This window comes from Atractosteus spatula, chromosome 2 (genome assembly GCF_055471065.1).
Source record: "Atractosteus spatula isolate fAtrSpa1 chromosome 2, fAtrSpa1.hap1, whole genome shotgun sequence".
Taxonomy (NCBI): domain Eukaryota; kingdom Metazoa; phylum Chordata; class Actinopteri; order Semionotiformes; family Lepisosteidae; genus Atractosteus; species Atractosteus spatula.
In genome coordinates this window covers 10,289,942-10,309,517 of record NC_142707.1, presented here as the reverse complement: position 1 = coordinate 10,309,517, position 19,576 = coordinate 10,289,942, and the positions used below count along the sequence as shown (strand labels likewise).

Genomic DNA, 19,576 nt, shown 5'->3' with positions numbered 1-19,576 from the left:
ATCATTGTTGAAAGTATTGCAGGACAAATGTGGTAAAAGCATTGTGTGTTGTAGTGATACGGAACAGGGTAGGTGGCTATTATTGTGTCGTGGCTTTTGGAAAAGTCTTATGCCGGCCTAAATTAATAGGTACTATTAATAATGTCACATTTTTTTCATGCCTTTTTTTTCATACCCTACATCACACAACTGTGCATTTGGAGACAGAGTAAGGAGAGATTTATCAAGATCTGTAAAGGCCTGTCTGAAGGACTGTATTTTGACCAGTCAGAATCTAAGCACTCTGAAATTCATTCTCACACTTGGCCTATATGGACCACTTTTGAGAGCCTAAGAGATCTTTAGAATGTCAATTTGTGTTGCTTCTCAATAAAATGCACAGCAGTACTTTATACATCAGAGAAGTATATTCAAATGTGCACCAATCATATAGACAAGTGCAATACAAAATGTAAAAGTTTGCAAAAACAAAACGGGGGAGGAAAACAAGAAGGAAAAACCATTCCCAGGCAATGATGTTTGATATCTTTGCCTGTTGGTGATCATAACACCTTCAAAGTTGAGGATAAAAATCTGCACTGGTCTTAAGGTACCGCCCGATCTAGACACCTACTTGTCTCTTTCCTCCCTTGATGCTTTAAGGGGCTTACAATCTCCCCAAAATTCTAAAATTAGAATCCAGCCCACCTAAATTATCTTCCTGATACAAGGTGATAAAATCTGCATAAAGGCTCTCAGAGAATAAAACAGGATACAAAAACAAAAAAACACCCATTTCTCATCTAGTTCACAAGTATACACTTGCTCATATACATTGCAATAGCAAATGTACAGCACAATTTGAAATATGATTAAACAACAGTTATTAATACAATAATTGCACCTCCTTACAGCTTTTGTATTTTTTCCACTGATGTTTTTGGAAGTGTAATTTTAAAAATCTCTCTTCTGTTGGAAAACATCTGGACATACCATCATTCAAAACCATTACAAACATTCAAAAACATAAATGTACCTTGTTTTCTCATATTTCACAGTAATTAAAATGAATTAAAAATAGGTACCTGGTAAACACAAATATATTGTGTTGTGAGAAATAGGCACTAGGAAGAGCACAGGAGATTGAATCTGTCATTAATTAATATTGCCTTAGAACTTCTTTAGTTACACAAAAGTCATTTTTATTTTAACAAAGTTTGCTCCTCCAACAATATATATACTGTATCTTTTTGACTGTACTGACAATCCACCACCAGCAAATCACACCATTATGATAAGGGGGATTTTAAGAAAGGTTATCCACTGAAAACACACCCTAGGCAGCAAAAAGTGTTACATGAGTAGAGTTCTGCATTTTCTTTGTTTTTATTTTACAACAACACATCTCCCTTTAAAATACAAAGATTACTGTTTTTATCATGAATTATGATGCCATAGTTTCCATTACTGACACTTTACTGTCGGAAGTCTCATTCAACAACTGCTGAAAAATGTACAACCATGTGTACGTACAGTATATCAGTTGGTATACAGCAGGGCTGAAACACAATTAAACAGGCTCTGGGATCAGAGATTAGCATCCTCAGTAAACTCTGCTTTGGGGATTGATAAGGCAAAGCACTCAGCAGCTGTGATGTTGAGTGATGAGAAGATGTTTTAGGTACTTAGCACTTTTTAAATATATTTTAAAGGGATGTCACATTACAGAAAACGATGAACACTACACATGATGTAATGTTTATAGTTCAGAGGTTGGGTTTAGTATTAACTCTGTGTGTGAGTATTAAAATTTAAATACTAAAACTAACAACTTACTTTAGCATTTTTCAAACCTGTGCATCAGGCCAAATAAGTGCAATTAAATACAGAACAATTAATCCAACCGTTCTTTTAAGTATTTTAGATGTGCTTTACTGCCCTAAGGTGTTTTTTCCTTACTTCTTCAAATTCTCTGATGTCAGCAGGATGTTGATCCAGGTGAGCACTCAATTAGTGAAGTGAAACATCAGCTTAACTAATAATAAGGCTTTATTAAGCCTTTTTAGCAGTTTTCAAATACTAGCAAGGACTGGCTTTGAGCTAAAAAATACTGATGACCTGTCATCCATAAAAGTTTCGAAAAACAAAACAAAAATGTGTAATGAAGGTCATTATTAGTCCTTGTATTTATAATGAATAAACATGTGAATCAACTGTTAAATTAAGTAACAGAGCTAAAGCCAGCACATGCAGGGGTACTACAGGATCAAGGTAAAAACAATTCTGATCCAACGAAAGTGAATTATTCACTGTTTCTAGTCTCTGTATATAATTTTTTTACCTGCAGTGCATCTAAATGAGCACATCTCTGGTGATAAACAGGCCATGGTTTAATTATTGGCTAGCAGATTTATAAGCCAACAAATATGATTCCTCCTATTCTGAAAGTTACAGAAAAACAAATATATAAATATATATTTATAATGTTTAAATATATAATGTTTCCACATCCCATAGATCATAGATTGAGTTTATTTTGATTGTTGCATATTTTCCAATGCAGTCAAAAATACATTTGAATTTTCTCAATTACCACTGTTTTGGGTTTGCGATGAGTTTTTAGATCACAGAAATATTAAGATAAGCTCTGAAAGTTTTTTTTTAATCAAATCATCTTTTTAGTTTAAAATCCAAAATCATTAAAACAAATAACTAGGCCACCCTAATGCCTACAGAGATTTTTAAAACACACAAAAAATAAAATCACAAATATATACATTGCATTGTTATATACCATCATAACACAAAACTACCAATGGCAAAATGTATACACCATTTGCTTTCTTTTTACTAATTGCATGGCATAAGGCACAAACTGTTCTTTGACCAGAGGGCTTTGTCTGTTTCAGACAGAGAAGGAAAGGAATCCAGAAGAGGAAACAGCAGCACTGACAAAGCCTTGTGAAATCGGGACACCTTGAAAGGAATGACTGTATCAGCTACACCACTGCCCAATCCACCAAAGCCACAGGTAACAGCAGACAAGAACAGGTTTGAAATAGTCATTCAGAAAACAAGCTTTTTTTTTTCTTCTAACCAGAGGCTTCTGGAACTTACGGATTCCTTTTAAGCGAAGATATTTCAATTATTGGTTCTCTAATTAGTAGTCGATATTCATACCAGGAAGCCTGTAAAACATCTTGATTCTTCACACTCCGTATCAGTATCAGGTGCTTCTCACTGCAGACTCCATCCAAGTCTCCTTCTTGCCTGGGCCCATTTGAAAGCCATGGCCTGCACGCCCCTACTTGCCTTACGTGTCTCGTCTTGAGTGCAATACACAGTGAATTGGCGCAACATGAACTCATTTACATCTGCAGGGTGATTTTCAAAGCTTTTTGGCACCAAAACAGAATTCAGTTTTGCCTTTTGCAGAAATCGCTTTCCATCTCAAGTTGTGCCAATCTAGTGTGGGCCAACTTGCATGTAAAAAAGGAGAATTGAGTCCTGTTATTATGTTAAACACATTTTTGCATTGCCTGGAGATGGAAGGAGTGGAAGGACTGGAGCAAAAAGCTTTGGTACTCATCCTGTAGGAACTTTGCAAGTACTGTAAGTGTAGGTTTTAAAGCATCGCTTGAGTTCATCACTCTTCTCATTGTTGCTCATGAGGAGGCAACAGTCCAAACTAACTCAACAGAACTGCCTTTCTAAGCCTAATTTGTCTTTGGACGGAAAAGACAAAAGCTCTGCTTAAATTTGGCAAAAATATACTTTAAAAACCAGTAAACACATAGAAGAACATAGGGCATAAAGCAATGTAGCGTTAATATTAAGGGTATTTTGGTAAGGTGGTCATTAAAACGGGCTTAATTATTTTAGATGCATAGCACCCTTCAAGGAAAATTATGTACACAGGGCAATAAAATGTACTAGAACTACACATCTGCCATTTAAGTCCGTACTTCACTATAGGTTGAGCACTGCTGCCACAGGTGAACTTTATTATACAAGACTGCAATATTCCTGATATAGTAAATCCATGAAACTGAGAATTCTAACTATTGAGTTATTGCACATTTGTTCAGAGTTACTTCATCTGGAAGTTCACCTATATTGTTGTATGATATTGCATTTGAGGCCGAAAATGATTGCAGTAATTAGTATAGATAAAGGGAACTGTTTTGATTTCAGACCTCATGTCCAAGGGGTTCTCAGAATTTGCTGCTGTTCTATGGTTTTTTGTCTTTGCAAGCAATTAAACTTGAACCCCAAATTAGGCAGCATCAACTCCTTAAGTAATGAGGGTAAGAGGAGAACAAGATTTCTCAAGCTGATCTGCGGTTACCAGTGGACCAGACCAAGGAAAGATTAAACAGAGTAGCCTCAGTAGGTCTGCTGCAAAATTCCTCAGGTCACGTATGAAGATCAGGATTCTCCAATGATGCAGTTACCCCAACCATCAGTAGATTACATTCCAAGTCAGAGCCAGGGAAACCTAATGCAGTATATAGTTTATATACCGTAAAGATAAATAAAAAAATATCCATCACAACTTGTGTGCTGCTTCTACATTCCTACAGCTGCACTTGCAAAGCAGGAGGGGAAGTGATCAGGTGGTGATAGAAATGTGTTCCATGTTCCTTGGTAATAGATCTGGAACGTCTTTTGGAATGAAGAGCAGAAACTCAGAGTCCACAAGGTCTCTAATGTGCAAGAGGAGCTCTTTTTTCCTCTCTGCTTCCTGCAGTCCGAATTCTGCTCACTCCGGAATTCTGTTCAGGGAGGAGTCTCTGTTTGCCCACTGACCTCTTCACACAGACTGTGTTATACTGGAGGGGGTGGGGCTGGTCTTTGAGGCACAAGCTGTTTAGCGTAGGGAGGTCTAAAAGAGAAAGAAAAAAGACTGTATGCATTGACACCGCCACAGAAAGATTATCGCTTACCTCTTACAAGTTGTTTGCAAAGACTTAAAAAAAAGTTTAGTATGAAAATGTTTTCACCTTTGAAGTGCAGTTGCATTTTTCTCCAATTTTTAAAACTGTGGTGTAATGTTTGTCATTGGGAAAAAAAAGAAAAGGGTTCAAGGTCCATTTTCACTTTTGCATGTTCTCTTGATGTTTCTAAATCTTGCTTGTGTTTTTGATGGCTTTTAATTCTTAATCCATTTCTTTCATTTAATTTTCTCAGTTATATCTGGTTTTATTGTACTTCTGTATACTATTGTACAATTTATATAAAGGGCATCTGTATTAAATGGTGCTGTAGTATATACAAATAAAACTGACTGATATTATTTGCACAAACTGAAATGAAAAGTGAAGTGAAGCACAAAGCACAGTTGCGCTGCTAAGTCGAGTTTATGGCTGGCAGGGAGTCCGTTTCTTACCTCGACTGAGAAGGCAGCGGTGGTTTGGGTTTGGCTGCATATGAGGGCACAGAGGCAGTCCTGTTGGTCTGTACAACCTGTATGAGCAAAGCATACACACACACATGAGTGAGAAATACAGAGAGGGTTGGGGACCAGGTGCCCATACCATAGACTCCAGCTTCTGCTCCTGTATTGTGAACATTCATGGACACTGCTGATCACACAGGATGTCAGGATTTAATCAATCCTCCTAGAGTATGTAGGCTACATGTATACATGAGTGTACATAACTAGATAATGTATACAGTACTTTGTGTGCATTCTAAGTGGTCTGTTCTTAAAAGCATTTTAATGCACTTGTCTGCCTTGGGGTGTACTTGCGATAAGAGACCTAATTAATTGCCCATCTGACTAACTAACTCAGTGCCCATGTCACTGCCCAGGTCTTTGGTTGTAACCCCCACCCTCCTCAATCATGACAGCCTCAGTTCAACTTTCACAGATAAACTCCTAAAATGCTAAATGCAAACTAAATCAGTTAATACCTGAATCAATTAATTCATTAAGGGTTTGTGGCTTTCTGGAAATGGGAGGAAAGAGGGCTCTTTTGACTGCATTGTAACTGTCCAAAAGTACACATCAGATGGAGCAGACAACATACAGATCCCAAATTCCAGAACTTTATGAATCGTAAGCTATCAATTAGATTGTTTTACCTTTCCTATTTTTGAACAATGCACATTTAGCTCCTGCTAAATAAGAGGTTAGTAGGAGCTTAGCATTTACAAGGCTATGGATCTAAGTAATTCCTGTAGGAGAAAGCCACTTTATTTGCAGCACAATAAATAAAATCCGAGAATGACCTTTTACGTGAGCCAATGAATTAGTCATGCTTTATTGTACGTGCAGATTGAAAGAAGTGGGCCAAATGCCAATTAACTTTGTGTTGTGAAAAGAAGAAATGAAAGTGCTTTAAATGAATGCTATAAACAGACACCCATGACCAAGAAGAGAAAGCTGCCTGATTTTCCACTTACTGTTTGATCACAAGAAAAACAGTAGTATTACTGGAGACAACTAGCTTTTCCTTTCATTAAATATGCTCCACAAATATTATTTTTTTAATTTAAGTATCATTAGCTAGCAATTTTTTCTGTTAGTTCTGTGCTGAAACCAAAGTGGAGCTGGCTCACTTCTCTCAGATGGTGTAACATAAACAACAGCAATTAATCTTTTCTCGGTGAATAAACTGAATAGCTAATCTCTAAATATGACTACAAACATTTTATAGAAACAAGCAGCACCAGAAATAACACAAACAAACTCTATGCGTCATAAGCAAAGACAGTTTAACACCACATTTAATTAATTCAGTGTAATTTAGACCACCAAACAGATGAACCATTTATAGAGTGTTTGGAATCATCCAACGTTTCATATTAACTGGGCAGGTTATTGCCTGTACTCCTGTACTTAACACTCCCATTATGCAGTGACCAACAGGTCCTGGGAATACTCTCAAACTATGTTTGTGAGGTGAACACCACAACAGAGCAACAAACATCGTAACTTTGCAATGCAGGAGACACAGCTGTGGGATGAAGCAATGATAAAAAGCAGAAACTCTTCAGCAGCTGACAAGAGGGCAGGGAGTCACTGGGACACAGCGGAGACCCAACAATTTCTTCTTGATCCACCAGAACAAAACCCAAGAACAAATTGTTTCCCGTTACCATTCAGGTTAGTACTGGACTGATTTCATTAGTAAAGTATAGACTGTACAGACGCATGCAGCTTTATCATTTGTCCCCGGAAACCCACAAAACTCCTCCAGTGTAAGTGCAGTTATCAGCTTGTATTAATTTTCAACGTTTAAAGTTGTTCAAGTTTCACATAAAATACCGATGCTGTTTATATGTTTAGATGCTGTTCATGTAAGCATGCATCAGTTAGAGTACATTATCTTTCCAGTCATGAACTGCATATTTTTGGTTATTTACTCACATTTAATTAGTTAGAACCTTACTTTGTTCTAAGCCCTGAAATAGTCAATGTCACAAAGTCACCCTACAACATCGTGGTTTCTATAATGAGCTGATAACTCTTGGAGGAGTTCTGTAGGATAATTACAAAGCATCAGCAAAGCGACAAGTGTACAGGATGCTCTAGCAGCAGAAGCATGTCCCAACAGATCCGCTTCTCAAGAGTAAAGACAGTGAATTTCAATTACCTCTTCTGGTGGTAATAACTGAACCTGGTGCTTTTCACAAAAGAGAGAAAAGGTAAGCCTTAGCAATTTACAAAATAGTAAAGAAGTATATTACTCAAATTTGCCTAGAAAAGGGTATGTCACTACATCAATCAATAAGAGAAATTACGGGAGTGGCACTGCCAGAGATTATTAGCACTTAGTACTACAATAAAGTTAATATTATGCTTTAAACACTTTTGCTGAACAGGCCAACAAGACCTAATGGATCTGTGTTTATTCAAGTTATCTTTCTCTTCTTGCATTTCAAACCTGGGCCTCTATAGAGGGTGGTGAAGGGGCTTATGAAGATTAAACCTGTAACTGAGGAGGATGAATACAGAAAACAGGAGTTAATAGACAGGGATCTAATGTCAAGCTTTCTGCTTAGACTACGTTAAAGTGCGAGATTGTGATTTAGAGATCTAGACTATATTAAAGCACATGCCTGGAGTTATTAAAAACAGAGGAGGTCAGTGCTTTGTTGAGTTACTCACCCCATCTTTTACTATGTTGTTGGAAGCACTTCTCTGGGGATGGCCTCTCCCTGCACTTGCCTGAGGTCTGTTGTCACTCCTGCAGAAACAGAAGATCAGGCCACAGACAAACACAGGAAAAGACAACATGTGATAGAAGGCCAATGTATTCAAGGCACTTCCTCATACCCTGCCCCAGCTGTTGCCCCAGCAGCCCTGAGTGGAGACCCCTGCTCATGACAGGGAGTATGGTGCCCACCTGACTTCTGAAAATATGAACTTATAAGAAAGCAAATTGTTTAAACAAAAGTCTTTGTTATTTGTCTATCCAATCCAATCATCCAATTTCTAATTGTTTTATCCAATACAGGGTCTTGGGGTGAAGTTCTACCACTAATTTGGAACAGACAATAATTATTAAATCAACTCAAGTCATGACTACAACCCTCGAATCAGCTCAAAAGAGATGATGTACACACTCCATCGCAAGGACACCCTCACCTGAGCCAACCGCCAAATGCCACACAGAAGGCAAGTTAAGGCAGAAAAACAGGAAGCCAAGTCAACCCTGGTGACCTACACTCAGCAGTGTGGGGAATTCGGGTCATTCTAGTGGAATGACATCCATAAGACTAGAGCCATGCCAGTGGTCATGAGACTAACTCAGACTACAAAAGAACATTCGCTGTGATCTACACAGGTGGCGGGACTAAAGTTCAAGCACAGTTGCCTTAAGAGCTTGATGGAGTTTCCTAAGAAAATTTCTTAGGTCTCCAGTTTATAGACAATGTGGGAATTTAAAAAAAAACAAGCAAACAATGTTAAGTTATATAGTAATGTGGAGAATTTTAAACCACAAACCAGAGGAATCAAGTGGAAACTACAGAAAGGTGCCTTTAAAACTAAGAACTGCAAGCATTTATTTACACAAAGAGTTGTAAGTGTCTGGGATTACGCATCCAGCCATGTAGGCAAAGCCAAAACCCCAATATCTTTCAAGAAATGGCTGGATGAAATCCTTGGATCAACCAGCAACTGAATGAGCTAAGCGGGCCAGACTGCCCCCTCTAGTTTGTTATCTTCATGACAGTCGGATGTTCTCGTGTACTCACTCATAGCCCTGGGACCTCTTCTTTCTGCAGAAGCGCCTCCGCAGCTCGTTCCTCCTCAAGAAGACATAGCCAGCCAAGAGCATCAGGGGGAGGACCAGGAAGAAGAAGACCAACAGACCGTCCCGTGTTGAGGTGTCTTTGTCTGGGGGAAAGAAGGAGAGTGAGGTGGGTGAACAGCGTTGTGAGTCACTAAAACAGCGTGACCAGCACTCCGTCACAAAGACTCCCTCAGGAAATGAGCCCAGGACTGCAAACACGCCAGCACACCTACAGCAACACCTCCCACAGTCTGTCCTTTGGATACCATGATGCATAAAGGTCTCAACACAATAGTTTTGCACTTTTTTTTACAAAGAAAGACAAATCTGGTTTTATCAGGGCACTTTTCAAAACTGCTTTCTCATTTGGATTTGTCATTTCTGCAGGCAGTAGACTCACTACCACTGTTAGAAAAGCACATGCAACGGTGCTGAATGTTGTGCCTGCTGTCCATTATCTCATTTTGTACTCCAGCTGAGATCTTCATGAGTTCACTGAACCTCTAATTCAAGTCTTATGCTTCTCCCGCTCTAAAATAAAAATAAACAGTTGTTGTAAGTTCTCTCTTTTTTGCTGGTAACTTAAGATGTACAACTGTTTAACTGAAAAAATGAACATGTTTCAAATGAAGCGCATAATTAGGTCAGATAAGTAACGTGGATCTTAAATTGCCAGAAACAAGACTGTGTCCCACCCATGGAAACCACACAAAATCCACACTATAACTGGCCTCCTTGTATTTACAGTTTTCTTCTGTTATAAATTCCCAAAAGGATGCAGGGAAATGAGCTGTAAGTTTCATTGAAACCTTGAAAGGAAAGTTACAGAATGATAGTGATGTCTAAACAAATTCCACAGCAGTGGTACACACCATTGTACGTTGGCCCGCTATCCACACTGCCTCCATAGCCTTCAGTTTCACAGTTTGGGGGAGCCCACCCGCTCTCGCAGTGACAGTTTTTGTTACTGTTGCACACCTTATAAAGCAAAAACAAAGGTCTTGGTTAAACACAACCAACCAGCTACAGAATGAGCGAGCTAGATCTTAAATACTGATCTGGATACATTAAGATCGAAACTGTGCTTCAGTTAGACAATCAATCCAATACTGAATTCAATTCAAAATACTTTATTCGTCCCTGGGGGTCAATTTAAGAATAAAAAGGTAAAGGTAAAATGGCGTTTTTGGTGGCAGACAGATTAATATACTGAGCAGCGACATTGTGCTAGCCCCTAGAGAAGACAGAGCGATTTTCAAGTTTTAAGCAAACCAGGCACTCTGGATATAAAAAGAGAATAAGTGATTTTTTTGGCCCTTATTTTTATACTAATGTATAAGAACACAGCCCATCTTTATGTACCTTTGAGCTGGTATCAGCTCCTTATTCAGCTCAGCTCAGCACTGTTAGGCTCACACAAACACAGCAGAGATGAAGCCAACATACATGCGACCTCATAAGGCATGCATGGCTGAGCTCTCTATTTGTGCTTTCCAGAGGGATGGCCCATGGTGCCCTTGGCGGAGCTAAGGTACGGGAGAGGGGACAGGTGGCTGCAGCTGACAGCACTGGGAGCTCTCAGACGCCTGGCCCAATCTGCTGCATGGCAACCTGACGTGACCCCAGCCGCCTGCGGTGGTGCCCAGGCACTGGTGCGCTGCAGCTGGCTGAACTGCGACCGCAGGCAGCTGCTGACAAAGTCCCGCTGCCTTCCAGGTATTTCCTCCAAGGCCACGTGCTTCCTGTGGTAATTCTAGAAGAACCTTGTCAAGCTGCTCACCTCCATTTTAACATCCAGCTAACTGCAAGATGCAAAACGCTTAACTCTATTTTCTAACTATCCTAAAGAGGCCTCGATTCTGTAGGAAAGGAGACAATGTTAACTGTTCTGCACCTCCCAGGTTAAATACACAAAGAGAGCATCCCAGATAATCCTGTAGTATTCAGATCAGTAATTAATAGTTTTTGGATTATCAAAGGAACCTCCACTGTATGCAGGACACAGTCTTATTTAAGGAATGTGTCTCAGTGTTGCGGGCCACAGCTGACAGGGCTATTTTAAGGGACTGGTGGTTTCCATTACTTAATTATCTGGCTCTTAATCATCTGGCCTCCAAATCCTGCTCCAAACGCCTTACCCCATGTCCATGGCACTTTTTCTCCACATCACAGTCGAAATTCAAGACCTCAGAGTTCACACACTGGTAGTTCAAACAAACCTGAAAAGGAAGAGAATGTGAGCAGACACTGGCTACATTTTCCCATACTACAAGCTAGCCGAGCACCATTTTGTTGTATGTGTGTTGCGCACGTAAAAGTTGCAATTTAAAATAAAGGGAGGTTAGGATTAAGATTATACGATACATTCGTAAGACCTCATTTAGACTAATCAGTTCAACTGTGGTTATCATGTTACTCTCTAATCAGTCCAAAAGAAAGCAATCAAAGGAGCGTCCACTGTCACCGTAAAGGAACTGAATTTCTCTTGAAATCTTGAACACTGAATACTATGAGGGGATCTAGCTCAAGTATTAAAAATGAATATGAAATATACTTTTAGGATCAAAGGTGAAACATGAACCAGGAGACACAAGTAGAACCTCATGGGAAATGGACTAAGAACAGGAATACAAAGAACTGTGGGAATCTGAAACAAGCTACCGTACCTAGTCACATTCTTGAAGCTAATACACAGAATTATTTAGTTTAAAAATGCACATTCGTTTGCTCTGTACATATTATTAAACTGACTGGGATCCTTCATTATTGTACAAAGCTGTACTTGTGTGCATCTTGTGAATTTCTTTTGTTATAGGAAAAGAAAGTTTTGTACATTCCATGTGTCATCCTGTTATGGCAATATATGACCTCTGTCTTCAAGAAGCCAGCTGACTGTTAGGATTTAAGCTAGCATTGAGAGTATAGGAGCTTAGTAATAGGTACTGACTCCATTCATTTACATTATTTACTTTATACCTCCTGTCTGCATTTCAATTTAAAAAACACACTTTACAGTCAAGTCCAGCTAGATGTGTGTGTAATATAGACTACTGATCTTCAATCATTTTTCTGATGATCTTCGAGACTTGGTTAGTAACCTGCCTGGTACAGTACGTATTTATAGTATATAAGTTTCTAATACTTTTTATATATAATTTTTAAAGTCAGTGTATGCCCTCTCTTGTGCAATGTTTTGAAATGTGTGATGAACAGAAAAAAATCTTGGGCTGGCGAGACGAAAGCCATTTAACTATAAAAATAAATTGTCACTAATTTTCTCCAGTGCACTATAATTCACCCACAGATGTCTATTTACAATAAGGCTCTCCTCTGCACTACAAAAAGGTCCACTGCAGGTTGGGTTAAATAGAAGGCAGTGCTCGTTGGAAATGGCAAACACTGAGAAGAGGTGCCACTGTTCTCACTGAAACTGACACCTCCACTGCAGCCCTGCAGGGGACTCTCTGTGCTTAGTGTGGCTATGGATACTAAGTGCTACACAAGGATGAACAATATCTTTCTGCAATACAAACTCTCAGGCCTGCAGTTTTACAACACAAGCTACTGTCACCATCTCAAGGCAGATTCACTACTGGTCCAAAAACTTTTGGGGCGGAGCGGTGGCACTGTGGCTAAGGATCTGCCCCTGTGGTTGGAAAGATGCCGGTTCAAATCCCGTGGCTGGCAGAAGAATCGTACTCCGTTGGGCCCCTGAGCAAGGCCCTTAACCCCAGCTGCTCCAGGGACGCTGTATAAATGGCTGACCCTGCGCTCTGTGTGCCTGTGTGTCTCATGGAGAGCAAGCTGGGGTATGTGAAAAGACAAATTCCTAATGCAAGAAATTGTCTATGGCCAATAAAGTGATCTTATCTTATCTTGTGTTACAGCCTGCAGTCAGCTCTCAATACTGGTCAGTGAGCAAGAGGATGACTACATTAAAGGGCAGTAATGTCAGGTGAGTGGTGGGGTAGGCACTAGCCATTCACTAGGCCCAGTAAGACTCCCGACTGGCAGTGTATTATGATTAAATACACAGCTGGAAACAAGACTGTGAAACTGACACAGCTCAATGAAAACTCCCATGTAATTACATTAGTCAACCAATAGGTGACTCTGGATTTCAATCCTTACATTAACATTTGGCCACACTTGGTTGGTTATAGTGTTTGATATAAATGCCCAAATCTACAGTTCATGTGCACTCTGCTCAGCAGTACAGTGCAATTAATATGCAAACACTTCCACTTATATATTTTTGATATTCAGTGCTTCACTTGAAAGTCCAGTTTTTCAAAGGCATTTTGTGCTTTGAACTTTATCCGTTTTCAGTCTGATAAGGGTTAAACCTGCTATTGTGGTTTGGTTAGCTAAACTGCTCATTAAGGGTGTTAAGGACATGCCCCTAAAGGCAGAGAAGGTCAGTATCTGTCCACTGGTACTGTATATGAGAGAAGTCAGGTGACATAGAGAAGCCAGCAACACCCCACTACTGAGCCTGTATGCTTGAAACACAACTGAGGGGGGGGCCTCACGTTCAGAGGTATGGAAAGGCAGAGCGCATCACCGATCTTTTCATCATACTGGATAGTAGTAATAAAACACTGTGGAAGAAATGTGTGGTGACTAACGCAGGGTTAATGCACCATGAAAAACAATTTAATACATCTCTCTCTGCCCACCCTGACCAAACCCAATGTGTCAGGGGTTTTCTGGGTACCTTGTTCTCGCCACACTTGGTTCCTTCATTCACCATGCCAGGGTCGGGCACGTCTGAGCCCAGCTGGAAGTCCACGCCCCAGCACTTCGTGCCAGCGATCGGCGTCTGGATGATGGAGGGCAGGATGCCGAACACCGTCTCCGACTGCACGTTCTCGCACTGCAGCTTCCCGCACATGGCGTTCCTGAGCACAAGAACACACAAGGGAGGGAACATAACAGGAGGCGAGAAACAAAATGAGCCCGTCTGGCCCAGTAAGACAGCCTAAACAAGAAAATGGAGCTGAATCTGGAATCCTTTTTTACATTTTCTACACTTTTAAGTTTAAGTAAACAGTTACTCCAGCACTATCACCTGCAAATATACTGTAAGTGTATATTGTTATATATATATAATATAGCATAACAGATACAATTATTGCCTCATACTATGAGTAACAGTTGCTAACAGGTGCAGTTATTACTTCTTGTGATTATTTTTTGTTTGTGTTTCATAACTAGTACATATCTGTGTACTGTACATCTTAAAAAGGGGACAAAGATGGTAGATGTTAGCCTGTTTAAACCCAGTGTGACTGGTATTGGAGAAAATGAGGGGAAAATAAGTTTAAACTAAGTTTAAAAGCTTGCTGGAAAGTTCAATAGCTGCAGCACCACATGACTACATATACCGACAGATTTACTTTGAACACCATCAGAAAGCAGACTTTCCTCGTGGCTTCTGTTCAGCTCATATCCTCCCTGCCCCTCTTTGACAGTTGAAAGATCCCCAAACAGACTGACCTGCTTTCACACTTCTTATAGCCTTGGCCCTGGTAGCCACAGTTTCCGAATCGGTCTCCCTTCAGGTTGACGTCTTTAAAACACACCTCTGGAGCTGCTTTAGCCTCTGCATACAGACAGACACGAGAACAGTCAGTGACACCGCTAGTCCCTGTAAAACACACGCCTTCAACAAGGCTCAGCCTCTTCTCTTCCTTTCCTAAACAAGCCCTTTTGTAGGTAAAAGAATGTCAAATCCACAAAGGCAACATAAGTGGAATTATTTATTTGTCATTCGTGTATTTAGCAGGCAAACACTGTTTTTCCAAAATGTATTTTGCAAACAAAGCTGCTGTAAGGTTGTCAAAAAAAATGCTCCTTTTTAACACCATAGTTCCTTCACCGGCCACTGGAGGGCAGGAGATTCTTGTATAACCTGTGATGTTGTATAGCAGATAACAAAAGTTCATTCAGTAACATTTTCAAGCAGCATTTTATAAACCTCTCAAAATTGTATGACTTCAGAGCTAGTCAATCTGTTTACTTAAAACAATTGAGTATTTGTACAAGAGACTTCAGGTATAGCACCTTGAAATGAGCAGTGGACAGAAAAGGACACCTTACACCCACTAGACTAATAATAATCCTAGCCTACACATAAAATAACGAAGCAATGAGTGAACTGATGCCATACTCACTTGGCCCAAAGATGGCCTGGCACTGCCCTTCGTAGTGCTGGCACTTTCCATTGTAACAGTAGGCCTGGGTGTTCTTGCAGGGTTGGCCGTTTTGCTTAAAGACGTCAGGCTGGCAGAGCGGGGAGGAGCCGTTGCAGTACTCCGTGAGGTCACACTCGTCAGTGGTGCTCCTGCAGACTGTGCCTCCGGGCAAGAACTGGTTCACAAGAGAGCGGGGTATGGAGAAGTAAAGGACATGAAGACTAAGTGGAACATGCCTAGCCTCCTGCTCAACCAATTTCCACAAACTTCCGGGATTTTCAAAGTGACCGAGGAATGGATCAAAAACTGGGGTCTGGGGGTTCTCAATGGTAGGTCAGGACATCCCCCCGGAACACATCATTCCACACACATGCCAGTCAAACCAAGATCACTTCCATCACAATCGGCTCACTGTCATCAAGGTTGGCAGTTTAATTACTACAATTCTGTTCCATTTAAATCGATGGGAACTAGGTGGGAGGGGAGGAGTTCTGCTGAAAGCAACAGCCTCAAACTCTCAGAAACAGGAAGCCCTAGGCTGCTGGTTGGCATCACCACCTTACACCCCTGAGTTACACCTGCCAAATCCACACAGAAGACATGATACTGAGCTGACTTTGCATCCCATCCCCACGAGAGGTGCTTCGTCACGCTTGCACTGAAGGTGGGTGATGCAGAACTTGTGTTCTCACAAGAACAAGAAATGGCACGGTTACCTGGCAGTTCTTACAACACACGCCATCTGCACACTGTGCTCCAGACTTCAGCTTGCAAGTTTTGGCCTCGCAACACGGATCCTTTTCACATTCCTGTGTGCAATGAACAGGAGCAATTAGTTGAAAAAGCAAGGTTTCCAAAGACCTTATCACGCTCCAAAGTGTTTTAGCATAACAGATTGTGGGTGCCATACTTTCACAGCATTAATGAAACAATACTTCCTCTACGACTTCCTACCCACACTCTCTTCTCAAACGGTGTGTGCTCAAAAGAGAGTTATAGAAGAATCACATTTAATACCTTATGATAAACTACAAAAGCTAAATGATGAGTGCTTGATAAAGGTGCTCTCTTTTCTAACAATCTGACATACACATATTTCAGCATTAGCTTAAATATCTGACCTTTTCAATACATCTATTAAAAAAGATGAATACCTATTAAATAGTTTAGAAATAAATATCCATGCTTGAACCCACTAAATCAATTTCGCAGGATTCCTCCTATAGTATTGGCGCCAAGTCTGGACTGCAAACATGCACACAATGAAAGTTTATCTCTTTGGAACAACAAATCCCGTACGCATTTGGTCAATTTTTTACTTTCTAGCATCTTTCATTTTTAGCTGGCCAACCTTGTCCGAGCCGCAGTCACACTCCTCCCCCAGGTCCACCAGCTTGTTGCCACAGTAGGGTGGGCTGTAGGCCTCCTCGGGCCGGGGCACGTTCAGCAGGCAGCTGCCCCCGTTGTTCAGGATCAGCTTCTCGAAGTCGTCGGAGCTGCAGCTGCTGAAATTCCGGGAGCCCCTGCGGAGAGAGCGAGCCGAGGAGCACTGGGTTCAGCCGACTGCTGTCTCTGAGGGGCTTTGCACCCTTACCAGTGGTCATGCACACTGAGGCTGAGACCACTTGAAACAGAGACCACACTGACTTCAACGGTAGGCAAAGCAGTGCCCAAGTTTGTGGCGAATTCAAGGTTTATTCTGGGACCAGACAACATTTTCTGAAAGATGCTGCTTCGGGCCATGCCCTCCATGCAAGACAAAGATGGAAAGAGTCAGGGCATCGAAGTTTTGTCAAAGCCAGTCAGCGCCCATAATCCGCAGTGAGAAGCTCGTGCCAAAGTGTCGTTTGGTTACAGAATAAACTGTTTCCTTCCAAAATAACAAGTGACCGCTCCTGACTTGGGTGTCTACTGGTGTTGAGCTTAAGAATTATAACCAAATGGAGCCCCATGACACTGAACTAGGTAGGCTAGAAAATATTGCAGCAACCACACAGCCTTGGTTTTTTAAAATGTCTACATTCACGAGTTATTCTTTTACAATCTCACAGGTTGAAGGACTGCAACAATTTTCACTGACTTTGAAAAGGTGTAACTTGTTTAATGAAGGGCAGAGCTGCAAAAATGCTGCAACACCATATAATTAAAACAAATATGAGTAATGCTGTAACCCATTTGTGGCTTAGTCTCAGAATCCTTCCAGTTGCCACATTGAAGTGTTTTTATAATGAGTAATTTCAGCCTCAACGTAACATATTCACACCTTTTCATGCTATTGCTTGTTCCTGCTCCAAAAATAAAACAGAAGCTCTTTCAACTGGCTTCAGGTCAGAGATACGGTAAAGCTGAGGTGATGAATAATTTTTCATTTGATGTTAGAGTTCACATTTTTCATTTGAATTTGGAGTTCTAGCTAGTTCGACATGAGAGAGAAAATCTCCCAAATCTAAGAACAGGAAGTGATGTGTTATTCCAGGAGCTGGGACACGACGGGACTCACGTAGCGCCGGAGTTCATGATGCAGCTGCCAACATCGCAGTGGCAAGTCCGCCCATCGTCGTGGTTCATGCCCAGGTTGTGCCCCAGTTCATGGGCAACTATCGATGCGAAAGACTGGACTGGATTGTTGTTTGTGTACTGAGAGGAGAGACAGATAAAACCAGGCAGACAAAAAGGACATATAAGTAAAGCTGCTCATGCTTTACCTGAATGGGGCCACATAACACCATTTTACATGTCTATATTTGGCCGACCCTTTATTCCAAAGCCATTAAACTTTGTACCAAGTTCTAGAGCTGAGTATTTTACTGGAGCAGTTCAGGAACAATAGCAGTGTCTCGCCTGGGATTTGAACCCCTAACCTTATGGTTACAAGTCCCGAACCCTAAACTCTGCTTCACACTGCTACAAGTTATAACAGTGTTGTAACTCCTTCAAAAAAACTATACAATTCAAGTTAACAACATGCATAAAAAACACAGCAAAAAAAAACCAAAACAAAGGACTTTAGCTGCTACTAGCTGTGACTGCATAGAGTCCTTGTCAATTTAATTCCTTTGTTTATCCATAATTTTACTTGTGTTATGTAACCCCAATCAAGAAAACTGTTAACACAAAATTAAAATGTTGTAATCAGCACCAGGAAACATACACTGAAAATTAATGGATGGATAAACAACAAAATTGGACGAATCACCCAATCCTATCCCCAATACCAGATTTTTCTCAAAATGTTCCAAGGAAAATCCCAAAAAAAACAATCTTGTCTAAACTAGGATAAACATTTTCAGGCTACCAGGTCATTCAAACACACCAGAGAATTTAATGAAAAATGAACTATGACAGGATATGGACCAAATAGTATTATATAGTGTTGAATATATAAATCTCCCTTTCGTGAACGCAGAACTTCTAAAACCATGCAATGAAAGGATCTGAAATGATCATTCAAATAGCATACCGCATTGATTCCCCCTCCGTGACTTCTTGAGCAGACAGTGCTGACAAAAGCCATTCCTGCTGTACCTCCAAAGCTCTTCTTTCTGAAAGGGAAAGCAGACAACAGGAACATGAGGCTCCCAGCTTCTCTCCCCTCGCCTGGTCAACAGTGATATTGACGGTGCTAAAAGATGTGTCAGTCTGCAAAAAACCTTTCAGCAGAAAACCGACATTGGATTCATTTGATTATATTTACATAACATCTGAAGTCAAGTCCAGTGATTTAAGATTTTCTGTAATATCTTAGGGCAGCGCAGGGCTATGATGCTATCTGGCTGTTCTGGAGCTGTGTGTGTTGCGTAGATCTCTTAAGGCAGGGGTTTGGGAGCAGTGTGGGATGGGCAGGGCTGTAATGGCGAATGGTTCTGATCTGCAGGGGTCCTGCAGGGTTGTTACCGCTGTACGATGTAAGACGTTAAGTAAGACATTTAGGTAGAGCACCCCCAGACTCACAGGATCAGCTGGGCACTGTCGTGTCTCCGACGGGTCACCATCTCCTTCTCTCTCCACTGTACAAACCTCCCCAGCACCTCCCCAGCACTTCCATCAGTATTGATGGGGTTCTGATAGGTCCAGATCTCCAGCCCCACCAGCACAATGCGAATGTTAAGAGCAATGTACATCTGAGAGTGATCAAGAAATCAAGAAAAGAAGGAG

The 19,576-nt window shown here is 40.8% G+C and overlaps 1 protein-coding gene across 2 annotated transcripts in view; it reads right to left on the bottom strand.

Moving 5' to 3' along the window:
- Positions 1-2,494: 2,494 nt before the first annotated feature.
- LOC148839208 (disintegrin and metalloproteinase domain-containing protein 9-like) overlaps positions 2,495-19,576 on the bottom strand; it is a 56,350-nt gene continuing 39,268 nt past the window's right edge. Inside the window, exons 9-23 of one of the 2 annotated variants that reach the window (XM_088909369.1) lie at positions 19,373-19,542; positions 18,882-18,963; positions 17,922-18,058; positions 16,773-16,944; positions 16,138-16,230; positions 15,401-15,596; positions 14,724-14,829; positions 13,942-14,125; positions 11,363-11,443; positions 10,097-10,202; positions 9,187-9,328; positions 8,096-8,174; positions 7,581-7,610; positions 5,369-5,445; positions 2,495-4,864 (exon numbers count right to left, since the gene is read on the bottom strand). In XM_088909369.1, coding sequence (XP_088765495.1) covers positions 4,807-4,864; positions 5,369-5,445; positions 7,581-7,610; positions 8,096-8,174; positions 9,187-9,328; positions 10,097-10,202; positions 11,363-11,443; positions 13,942-14,125; positions 14,724-14,829; positions 15,401-15,596; positions 16,138-16,230; positions 16,773-16,944; positions 17,922-18,058; positions 18,882-18,963; positions 19,373-19,542 — 1,713 coding nt within the window. In that variant the 3' untranslated portion in view covers positions 2,495-4,806. The remainder of the gene's footprint in view (positions 4,865-5,368; positions 5,446-7,580; positions 7,611-8,095; positions 8,175-9,186; positions 9,329-10,096; positions 10,203-11,362; positions 11,444-13,941; positions 14,126-14,723; positions 14,830-15,400; positions 15,597-16,137; positions 16,231-16,772; positions 16,945-17,921; positions 18,059-18,881; positions 18,964-19,372; positions 19,543-19,576) is intronic. The other variant, XM_088909370.1, reaches the window with a different exon arrangement.